This window comes from Pollachius pollachius (genome assembly GCF_949987615.1).
Source record: "Pollachius pollachius genome assembly, chromosome: 3".
In the NCBI taxonomy this organism is placed as follows: Eukaryota; Metazoa; Chordata; class Actinopteri; order Gadiformes; family Gadidae; genus Pollachius; species Pollachius pollachius.
In genome coordinates, this window is record NC_136936.1 from 4580200 (window position 1) to 4592346 (window position 12147).

Genomic DNA, 12147 nt, shown 5'->3' on the forward strand with positions numbered 1-12147 from the left:
GTGTACATGTGCTTCACGCCATATACAGGTTATTGATCAGATGAAAAGGTCTAACTGGGAAACATGAGATAATTGTTTTAAAATTTGTGACAGAGCAAACTGGATACTATATACAGTCTATATATATATTTATATATAGAAACTTTCAATTACAAAAATGTAGATAATTAAAATGTGAATGATTCAAATCTAGTGGTAGCAGTTGGGATTTCTCCTGTGTGCAGAATCTAATGTTAAAAGTAGGCAGCACCTATCTCATCATTAATATAGCCTAGATGTAACACCTAGTGAGCACTTACATGCTCATTTTAAGTATGCGTGGCTTGACCTTGTTTTTTTTTTTTTAATGTTTTGCGCTTTCTATGTATAAATCTCTGGGTGGTCTAATAATGAGAACAGAGGCTTCATCTAATGCAGAGAATGCCACCAATTCTGTTGAGTGGTGGCTTCAGGGAACTCATCAGCTGTATTCCAAATCCATTACTACATGCAAGCAGTGAAGAAAAACTACCCCAGCCCTCCAGAGCCTCTCAAATGCACAGGAAGGTGAGTTAGTCAGAGAACAAAATAAAGGGGGTTGATGTATATTTCAACTTTGAAAGCAAATTAAATACACCCTCATGAAAGTATATATATTTTTTATATTTTTGTTTACAGCTTGGAAACCCGGGAACTGTGCTTCTCTCGTGCAATGGCCTTTGCCATCAACGAGATCAACAACAGCTCAGATCTTCTGCTGGGGGTCGCACTTGGTTACAAAATCCATGATTCTTGTGCCTCAACCCCCATGGCCGTTCAGGTGGCGTTTCAGTTTAGAAATGACCCACCTTTTTATAAAAACAGTAAAGTGTGTTCGCAATCAGGAAGGGTGTTGGCAGTTATTAGTGATTCTGGATCAACGTCATCCATCAGCATATCACGAATCCTTGGGCCCTTTGACATTCCACAAGTATTTAATTTATTATGCAGAACTCGTTGTGCCTCTATTATTGTGCCTCTATTTTGTAAAAATGCATCGTAATGTTTAATTTTTCCTAAGGTTAGTCCCTTCGCTACCTGTGCGTGTTTGTCTGACAAGACGCAATACCCAACCTTTTTTAGAACAATCCCTAGTGATCATTTCCAGGCTCTCGCTCTTGCCAAACTCGTGAAACGATTTGGGTGGACTTGGATTGGCACTGTTCAGTCTAACTCAGACTATGGCAACAATGGGATGGCCTCCTTTTTACGAGCAGCGCAGAAGGAGGGTATATGTGTGGAATACTCTGAATCATTTAATAGAAATGATCTGCAAAGCAAGATTCAACAGGTGGCTGAAGTGATTCGCAGGTTCATACATGAATTATTCTGATTATGTCTAGTTTATAAAATACAATGTCAACATGAAAACCAAGATAACTTGTAGGCATATAATGATTATAAAACCTTAGTATCAACCATTCAATATAATATATCATATATAAATAAATATTTATATTTATAAATCTCTACAGATCTACCGCCACGGTTGTCGTGGCATTAACAGCACCAGAAGACTTGCGGGTTCTGCTGGAAGAGCTGACCGTACATCCCTCTCCTCCTCGCCAATGGGTTGGCAGTGAGGCCTGGGGAACCCATTCGGAGGTTCAGAGATTTCACTATCTACAGGGATTTGCTATTCCGCAATCTAACATACCAGGTTTTAGAGAATTCTAGATCTTTCACCTGCTAAGGTGGCTGCTTCACACGTGCTTACGGGGTTCTGGGAGGGAGAATTCAATTGTCTGCTAGAAAAACGTGAGATATCTTGGGAGTAGTGTTGGATTACTGTTATGCTACTGATTTCATAATAATAATGAATAATGAATAATAATTATTCATTTTATTAACATTAATTCATTATTATAACAAATGTGTACTTCTTAAATGAAATATGATAACAGAATCATCTTTTGAGAAGAAATTACATAATTAGCGAACAAAATACTTATTTTATATAATTGTACTTTTTTAGATATTTTGGTGTTTTCGTTATCAAAACATCTACTCCTGATTCTCTCTTTACAGGCGCTGGCTCAGCGGACAAAGTGTGTGATGGAACTGAAGATATACAGAAGCTCCAAAATCCATACACTGACATCTCTCAGCTCAGAATCACAAACATGGTGTACAAAGCTGTTTACGCAATAGCACACGCTATACACTACTTGTTCTGTAAGAAGATAAACTCCAAAAATACATTGTGATCAAGTCATGAAAATTGAGCCAATTCAGGTGAATAACAATTATGCTTATTATTGAAGCAAATCCTTGAATAAGGTATAGTTCAAAGTGCCGACTTTTTATGTACAATATACTTCTATCTTAATTGTCTAATTGTTCTGTGTTCACTTTTTTCTTCTACTCAGGTCCTTGATCAGTTGAAAAGGGTGAATTTACCAGTAAGCACATCTCATTTGATGCCAATGGTGACCCTGTGGCCTTCTATGAGCTGATTAACTGGCAGATAAATGAGAACGGTGGTCTGGAGTTTGCAACCGTGGGACATTATGATGAGTCCCTTTCTCCTGGCCAGAAGTTGAATATCAAAAGGGAAATCAGTTGGGTAGATGGTGGAATACAGGCAGGGAGGACAACATATTATTTGATTCCTTCAACGCAACTGCTTCCAAACAGTATGTAAAGCTGTTTGCCTAATTGTGAATCAGGTGCCTGTGTCCGTATGCAGTGACAGCTGTCCACCGGGAACACAAAAGGTTCTCCAGAAGGGGAAGCCGGTTTGCTGCTAAGACTGTGTACCATGTGCTGAAGGATAGATAAGCAATACTACTGGTACAACCAATGTTAATAATCCTAATTCTGAATGAAATTCTGAAAAACAAAATATTAAAATAGTAAAAACTGAATATATATCTTTCCCCAGATTCATCTGACTGTTCACCATGTCCCAGTGAGTTCCGGCCCAATGAACTTATGTCGTCCCAAGCTTGTTGAGTTCCTTTCCTTTCACGAGATCCTTGGAATTATTTTGTCAGCATTCTCTATAGCAGGAGCCTGTTTGACCATCATTACAGCCATAGTGTTGTTCAAGCACAGATTTACCCCTGTAGTTAAAGCTAACAACTCTGAGCTGAGCTTCCTGCTGCTCTTCTCCTTGACTCTGTGTTTCCTGTGTTCTCTGACCTTCATCTGCCGTCCCTCAGACTGGTCCTGTATGCTTCGCCACACAGCTTTTGGGATCACATTTGTCCTCTGTATCTCTTGTGTTCTGGGGAAAAGATAGTGGTGTTGAAGGCATTTAAAGCTACAATCCCAGGTAGCAATGTAGCCAAATGGTTTGGCTTAACACAGCAGAGAATGACTGTAGGATCTTTTACATTTGTTCAAGTTTTGATATGCATTATTTGGCTGGTTCTGAAGCCTCCTTACTCTGAGGAGGAGAAATCTGACAATCTACAAGGAGAAAATCATTCTAGAATGTGCATTAGGCTCAGCATTAGGTTTCTGGGCTGTACTTGGGTACGTCGGGCTCCTTGCTGTATTTTGTTTTGTGTTAGCTGTTTTAGCACGAAAACTACCTGACAATTTTAATGAAGGTAAGCTAATCACATTTAGTATGCTTATATTCTGTGCTGTTTGGATAACTTTTATCCCAGCTTATATCAGTTCCCCTGGGAAGTTCACTGTAGCTGTGGAGGTGTTTGCCATTTTGGCCTCTAGTTTTGGATTGATTTTTTGTATATTCTTTCCAAAATGTTTTATTATTTTGTTTAGGCCAGAGAAAAACACCAATAAACATTTAATGGGTAAAAAATAAAATGTAGAAAAGTAAATGTAACCTTCAGAATCATACTGTGGGGGGACGTGCGACGTCTGGCCTGCAGGGGGAGTATTGGCAGGTTGGGAGTGCGCGGGATTGGCTGGGGGGATTGGACCTGATTGCGAGTAGGTGTCTGCACTCCAATCAGGGAGTGTGTACTTATGTGCCTGCTTTGTGTTGTAGTAAGAAAAGACCAAACCCAGGAGCGAACGGACCACGGAGGTCCGGAGCGAGTGGAACCTACCCCGATCCACCGAGAGACGGCTCTGAACGGACCCTTTGGTTGTATTTTGAGTATTTCTGTTCCCGGTTAAATCAAATAAACCGATCTCCCGCTGAGAGAATGACAACCCTGCCTGCTCTCATTACTCAGAACCCGTTACAGTGGAGCCCAACGTGAGGATCAAGCGCAGAGAAATGAACCAGTCCCCGTTGGGAAATGTACTCGGACACCTGGCCCAGATGGCAAAGCGGCAAGGCCAGCTCCACCAGGCACAGAACGAGGTGCTAACGGAGCTGGCCCAATCCTTGGCCGTCGATCGGGCCATGCTCCGTGAGCTCCTCGCCTCCGGCGGACGCAGTGGAGGACCCCGAGGGCCGGGACCCGCAACCCAGATGCACGTCCCGAAGATGGGGGAGGGGGACGACGCAGTAGCCTTCATTGAGACCTTCCAGGGGGTGGCCGAGGTCTCAGGGTGGCCTAGCCCTCGGAGTGGGCGCACCGCCACTCCGCTCGGTTTATACCAATTCAAGGTGTTTCCGTTCGGGTTGTTCGGGGCCCCGGCCACGTTTCAGCGACTGATGGACCGGGTGATACGGCCACACGCCGCGTATGCTGCTGCCTACATTGATGACGTGGTCATCTATAGTGGAACGTGGAACAGCATGTGCGGAGGGTGGCGGCCGTCCTTCGATCGCTGAGGCAGGCGGGGCTCACGGCCAACCCGAAGAAGTGCGTGATCGGGCGGAGGGAGATCCACTATCTGGGGTGCCACCTGGGGGGGGGGGAAGGTCCGGCCACAGGTTGCTAAGACCATGGCGGTAGCCGCCTCCCCTCGGCCCAGAACCAAGAAGGAGGTGAGGCGGTTCTTGGGGCTGGCAGGGTACTACCGGCAGTTCGTGCCGCACTTCTTGGACCTGGCCAGCCCCTTGACCGACCTCACCCGTAAGAGGGCCCCAGATACAGTCCAGTGGTCGGAGCCATGCCAGGTGTCGTTTGAGGCTATTAAAACAGCCCTCTGTGGAGAGTCGGTCCTATGCGCTCCAAACTTTGATCTCCCTTTCTCCCTGCAGACGGACGCGTCGGATAGGGGGCTGGGCGCGGTCCTGACCCAGCAGGTGGAGGGGGTCGACCGCCCGGTGCTGTACCTGAGCCGGAAACTATCGGACCGGGAGGGTCGGTACAGCACAGTGGAGAAGGAGTGTCCGGTGGGCGGTTGGCGCCCTTCGCTACTACCTGCTGGGGTGCGCATTCACCCTCTACTCCGACCACGCCCCCCTCCAGTGGCTCCACCGCATGAAGGACATCAACGCGAGGATCACCCGGTGGTACCTTTCGGGTCGTGTGCAGGCCTAGGGCCGTGGCATACTTCCTCTCCCACTCCGGGGGGGGGGGGAGTGAGTTGGCGGCCGGATGTGACCCCGGCCTGTGTCGGGCGGTGGGGGCGTGTGGGGGGACGTGCGACGTCTGGCCTGCAGGGGGAGTATGGACAGGTTGGGAGCGCACGGGATTGGCCGGGGGGATTGGACCTGGTGGCGAGCAGGTGTCTGCACTCAGGCCAATCAGGGATGGTGTACTTATGTGCCTGCTTTCTGTTGTAGTAGGAGAAGGAAAACCCAGAGCACGGACCCCCGAGATCTCGCACGAGGGAAACCCACACGAGTCCCGAGAGAGAGAGACATTGTGGGAGCGAACCCCTTTTTCGTTACTGTTACGAGTTTTTGTGTTCTCGTTTTAAAAACAATAAAAGAGACCTCCAGCTGAGGGACAGCACCCCTGCCTGCTCGCCTTTGTGTATTTGTGGACCCGTTACAATAATATAGTTATGTATTTTTCATCCACAGTGAAGTAGCTGTATTCCAAGCCTTTCCAATGTCAACCGACTTTCTCGTTTTTGGCAGTAGGATTCAAATGTCACAACAACATAGACCAAAATATGGCTTGCATAAGCTGTATGAGTTTGTGCAGTCAGTCATTGATTCAGTCCCAATTGTTCATGCTAGATATACTGTATTATGTCCACAAGGTGGAGTCAGTATTCTTAACGGACAATACCGGTCTGGATGATAAACCATCATAACATCTCTTGGCTTCCCTGAAAGTTTACCTAAAACTGACCGGATCTTTTTTTTACGGATCTTTAACATAACAGTAAATTGCAGTTAAAATACTTAACAAAACGTCTTATCACAAGGACAAAATAGGAGGACATATTGCTTATATTCGTGGCAGGCGTGAACACAAAATGTACTTCGGCAAAATTGCCACAAAACATTTTAGTGATTTTGACAAATTATATTGGTTACCTTAGGAGGAAGCTGAAACTTATCAAGTAGTATTTCACTTTATAATATAATGTAATATGTCATGCTGTTGGATGTCTCATTTGCAGTTTAGTGCACAATCCATTAGACTAAGGCTTAGTGGTAAAAGCTATAATCGGTTAGGTAAGGGGCTTCATATTATTACCCTTTTCATAGTTAAACCAACAACAGAAAAATTAAAACAGCAGAATAATTTAGACTACAGTCATTGGCATATCATGTCCTGACCTTTGACTGTTTTCCCTCCTTCTGATTGGTCCACGTAAGTATCAGCTGATTATAGAAGGTTCCACAGAATTATATATGCCAGGTCGCCACCCTTTCCAAACATACGTTTCTGCCATAGTCCTCTGTTCCGACATGCAGGAACGGCAAATAAAATATTTTGTGGACTTACATTTTTTACAAACTCATATTTATCACTATCAAACATTATAAATGCTTATTTGAGGTGCTTTGGGACTTTTAACGATTTTTTTTGTTTATTTTGTTAATTACATTTACATTTTTTGGGGGTTATTTATCAGCAACTATATTGTGCCATTATGGAACCAGTTTGGCCACTTCATCGACCGCTGATGGTTCTCCTCCGGCAACCTCTCGGGCTCCTGCCAAGCCTCCACATTTTGATGATCTCTCACCTGTTTCAAACAGGTGGTTCCGAGCTGAGTTTCGGCACAAGAGCTCCGGAGGAGGAGGAACATATGATGGGTCCACAGTCTGATCTGAGGACAGACGGAGTAAGAGATGTTGGTGTATCACTCTTGTCTGAATGTGTGATTCTGGGAAACAGCGAGCTGCTGGCCCTTCGCTCAGAGGGAGATGTGATCATTGGTGGGTTGTTCCCTGTGCATTACCTTGTCCCCAACTCCCAGAACACCTACAATAGCAAACCCCAGAACCGACCTTGCAATGGGTAAGCAGAACGATAATGCAGAATATATGTATATATATATATTTTTATAAATAATACAACATCAATAAATACACTTACACAAATTAGTTTTTTTTGGAAAGTATTTGGAAATTTTGATGTTTTAAATAATCTTTCACGAAGCACTTCTGCACAACTTGTTTGCATTATTCAAGATTTTCTAAACATTTGGTTCTACATGTTCTACAGGTTGCAATAAGGGGTTGATTGTTGATCACTATCTTAGTGTGTTCTTATTCCTGTTGTTTTGGTTGTGCTGGTTCTTCAGTTTTGACGACAGAGCCTTCCGGTGGATGATGACAATGATCTTTGCAGTGGAGGAAATTAACCGTAACCCAGCTCTGCTCCCTGGTGTTACGCTTGGCTACCACATCATGGACAGCTGTGATCACATCCACACCAGCCTCAGAGCTCTTTTGTCTTTACTCACTCACAGTACGAAAGGGCAAAACACATTGGGTGAAGATAGGAAAAATATGAATAATTTAGTAGAGAAAACGAGGAACATGAAAAAGATGTCGAGGACGAGGGCTAATGGAGGTAATAAAGAATGGGAAAAACTTTACTTCCCTGAGGATGATAGAAAGTCTATGAAAGGAAATGTAACAATAACAAAAAGCACCACAGATTCAGGATGGTGTCTTACTGGATCTCCAATCACGGCTGTGATTGGCCTTGCCTCCTCCTCCCCTACTGGTGCTATAGCACACATTCTGGGCCCCTTCAGGATCCCTCTGGTGACTATAACCTCACGCTGTGAATCCAGATACTCAACCCGCAATGAAGCATATTTGAAAATAAAAAGTTCTATTTTTTCAGGTTAGTTATTTTGCCACCTGTGCCTGTCTCACAGACAAACACACCTACCCATCATTCTTGCGCACAGTGCCCAGTGATCTGTTTCAGGTCAGGGGTCTGGTTGAGCTGGTCAAATTCTTTGGATGGAGCTGGTTGGGCACTGTAGGGACCCCGGTGAGAATAATTGTAAAAATTGTTACAACTATTAACTCCAACGCAACTAACCCAACATTCTCCATTCATGCTGACGCTACCTGTGTGTTTCTGATTTATCAGGATGACTACAGTCGTTATGGAATCCAAGCGTTCTCTCATCAGTTCAGACAACTGGGAGGCTGCCTTGCATACCATCTTACTATCCCACAATCCCCTACGTTTGTTGAGATTGGAGCCATGGCTGACACCCTCCAGAGCTCAAAGGCTAAAGTGGTTGTGGCCTTCGCTACAGAGGGGCAACTTCTGGAGCTGTTCTTAGAGGTGAGTCGTCCTGCCCATGACCCCAGTGAAGACAAAAGTGTAATGATTGGAGCCCAGCTGACATATGATGCCATATTCTACATAATATACTACTGTGTTCCCTTTCCAACCCACCAGCTTGCGGCCAGGAATGTGACTGGAATCCAATGGGTAGCCAGTGAAGCCTGGGTTACCGCTAACATGCTAACTGCCCCCCAGTTTCACCTCCTCCTGCAAGGCACACTGGGCTTCTCCTTCCCAGGAGTTTACATACCTGGTCTGAGAGAGTTTTTGTTGAAGGTGCGGCCTAAGGCAGAGCTTGGTTTTGAGTTTCACAACATGCTATGGGAGGAAGTGTTCAACTGTAGGTTGGAGTTCACAGCAGATCCTTCCAATATAAATGCCAACGACTTTGAAAGAGTAATCGAGCAATATGATCAACATGAGTCTAAGCTGAACACACATCTTAAAACATATGAGGGGGAAAAGAGGACTTTCCTGTTTTCAGCCCATGAAAACACTATAGGTGCACCTGAGAGGCCTGTGTGCACAGGCTCAGAGGATCTCAGCAATGTGCACAACAGTTACACAGAGCTGTCCAAAGTCAGAATATCCTATAACGTTTACAAGGCTGTGTATGCCATCGCCCATGCACTGCACGATTTGCTGGAATGTGGTTCTGTTGGAGACAGCACGGCTGAAGTTGGGTGTAAGGGAAATTCATCAAAACCAAAAGAGGTGCGGAATAGCACAACATGCATGTATATGTTGGCCATAAAGTCACAAATCCCTAATTATATATTGATTGTTGACTATTTACTGTTTTTACAGGTAATGCAGCTATTGGGCTACCTGAAGATGGTTAATTTCACCAACCAGTTTGGTGAAAAAGTACATTTTGATGACAATGGAGAGCCTGTGCCCCTATATGACATTATCAACTGGCAAAAGGACAGCAAGGGAAAGATTAAGTAAATGAAGGATACTATGTCAAATTTAAACAGCATAAAACAATTAATGAATTGACTGAAATAAACAAATCCATGTTTATTATTGGAAAATAAATAGAAAAGATTGTATTTCTTATTATTATTTAAGGGCTATTACAAATTTAATATTTTGCCCATTTGCTCATGTGTAAATATGTTTCCCTGTAAATTAAGATTTGTTAAGGTGGGAAGCTATGATGGTTCGGTTCCAGTGGATCAGCAGCTGCAGCTGAATCAGCGGAAAATTGTATGGACAGGGGGCCTATCACAGGTCGGTAATGGACCCCATCATTCCCATGAACTAAACTGTATCATTAAAACACATTATACAAACAACAATGCTGTGTTTTCTTTGCTTTTAGGTTCCCGGGTCTCTTTGCAGTGATCCTTGCTCGCCTGGAAGCAGGCAGGCTAGACGCAAAGGAGAACCTCAGTGTTGCTTTGACTGCTTACCATGTGCGGAAGGAGAGATAAGCAACCAAACTGGTACACAGATGTGCTGTTTATTAATTTATTTTCATTTGTCATCTATTATTGGTCATAGACAGTTGAAGAAGATATTGTACATGCAATAATCAACGTTATAAAGCATTATAATAGTCTTCATCCTCCACATTTTAATCATTATACATCAAATGTTGAGTTCCTGCCCAAAACCTATGGACACTTAGGTTATAAATGTATATACACATAAATCAAATGGTTACGTTTACTTGTTTTCCACACACAGATTCTACAGAGTGTGCAAAATGTCCAGAGTACTACTGGTCTGACAAGAGGAAGGTGGAGTGTGTGGCCGGAGTTGACGACTTCCTGTCTGTGTACGACACCATGGGCGTCATCCTGATCACGCTCGCCCTGCTGGGGGTCGTCATGACATCCATCATCACAACTGTCTTCCATCACTTCCGCGCCACGCCCATCGTCAGGGCGAACAACTCTGAGATCAGCTTCCTGTTGCTGGTGTCACTCAAGCTGTGTTTCCTCTGCTCCCTGGCCTTTATCGGCAAGCCGTCCACATGGACGTGTAGACTGCGCCAGGCCGCTTTTGGTGTAAGTTTTGTTTTATGTCTCTCCTGTCTGTTGGTCAAGACTATTGTGGTTCTGCTGGCCTTCCGGTCCACTGGGCCAGGTTCTGGAGCTATGAAGCTCTTTGGCCCCGCCCAACAAAGGACTCTCATCTTGTGCACTACTGCACCTCAGGTAGGCGGTGGGCCGTTAAGATTTCGAACAGAGCTGGCCATTCATCTTTACTTGCTTGTTTAAATGCCTTTGCTTGATCTCCACTCAGGTTTGTCTCTGTGCTGGTTGGCTCTCAGCAGCACCCCCATACCCATTCAGGAATCCAACGTACCAAGCCTCAACTGGGAAGGTAAATACTAAAATGACCATACTATAACTATAAAATAAAATACAATTGCAATGAAAACATTTTTAATTTGCATTGCTTGGAAAACATTAGCATGTTCAGAAAGTCTAGCGAGTCTGTTCAGAAATGATCTGATCATGGTAAAACCTTGTGACCTTTCTTGTGACCAGATCGTGGTGGAGTGCAGGGAGCCGTGGCCCGCTGGGTTCTACCTGGTCCTGGGCTACATCGGCCTGCTGGCGTCCCTCTGCCTCCTCCTCGCCTTCCTTGGCCGCAAGCTGCCCGACACCTTCAACGAGGCCAAACTCATCACCTTCAGCATGATCATCTTCTGCGCTGTATGGCTCTCGTTCATCCCGGCTCACGTCAGCTCCCCGGGGAAATTCACTGTGGCCGTTGAGATATTTGCCATCTTGGCCTCCAGTTTTGGGTTGTTGTTATGTATATTTGTGCCTAAATGTTTTATTATTCTAGCGCAACCTGAGAAAAATATTAAGAAGCGAATGATTAAATCTCCCAGATAAAACAAACTTGTTTAATTATTCAGAAGTTAGTTTTAATTTACTGCAATATCAACTAAATTATCATGAATTGATCATCGTGAAAGGTCTAGCCATATCTGTTAAGTAAGCATTTTAATCCTGTTTGTATAGCATCACAGCAGTTTCTCTGACATATGCTGTTGCTTTTATTTGAATCTGCACATACTGCACAGTGAAAGTATTTCAATAATGAAAATGTTTTATTTCACAATTCTCTTCGGGATATAACTTGAATCAAATGTTACATCATATCAATATCATAATGTTTAATTCTGCAGAGATTAAAGAATCCTTTCTATCTTTGTGTCAGCTCAATGTGTAGCGTTCATGATAAAGTAGAATTTAGTAAAAGGTATTTCATGAGGGCGTATTAAAGCCTTTATCAGCTTTATCAGAGATACAAACCTCCACTTTTGGGGAGGAACACAGACAAATAAAACTATCCACATCAACATGTTACGTAAGTGTAGCTCATAGCTTAAAGATATACTTCTCCAACAAGCATCTTCATATTGAAAAATGTTCATCTTCATGAAGCTAATCCGGCTCAAACTGATGATATTCCACCTGCACCTGCTGCAGTCAATATTTCTAACAACGCATCATCAGAATCAGAAGATAGCCATCATTGATATAGCTGCTGGCCCAGAACTAGCTTCTGTCAACTGTTCTGCATATTTTCCAAGGGAGTTGATATAAGCAGGGATAATGGCTAT

The 12147-nt window shown here is 43.9% G+C and overlaps 1 protein-coding gene and 1 pseudogene across 2 annotated transcripts; both read left to right on the top strand.

Annotated features, from left to right (window-relative positions):
- Positions 1-673: 673 nt before the first annotated feature.
- On the top strand, positions 674-3796 carry LOC307073188 (extracellular calcium-sensing receptor-like; annotated as a pseudogene). Its single transcript has 6 exons — positions 674-949; positions 1040-1329; positions 1494-1597; positions 2400-2602; positions 2688-2811; positions 2903-3796. The product of its transcript is annotated as an extracellular calcium-sensing receptor-like (transcript).
- Positions 3797-4429: 633 nt separating this feature from the next.
- On the top strand, positions 4430-11413 carry LOC307073190 (extracellular calcium-sensing receptor-like; the record flags this gene model as incomplete). Its single annotated transcript, XM_079732892.1, has 12 exons — positions 4430-4511; positions 6998-7259; positions 7546-7712; positions 8131-8183; positions 8352-8552; positions 8670-9269; positions 9369-9502; positions 9695-9791; positions 9883-10006; positions 10251-10723; positions 10812-10892; positions 11060-11413. The coding sequence occupies 12 exons, from the start codon at positions 4430-4432 to the stop codon at positions 11411-11413; spliced, it is 2628 nt and encodes an 875-aa protein (XP_079589018.1).
- Positions 11414-12147: the final 734 nt, after the last annotated feature.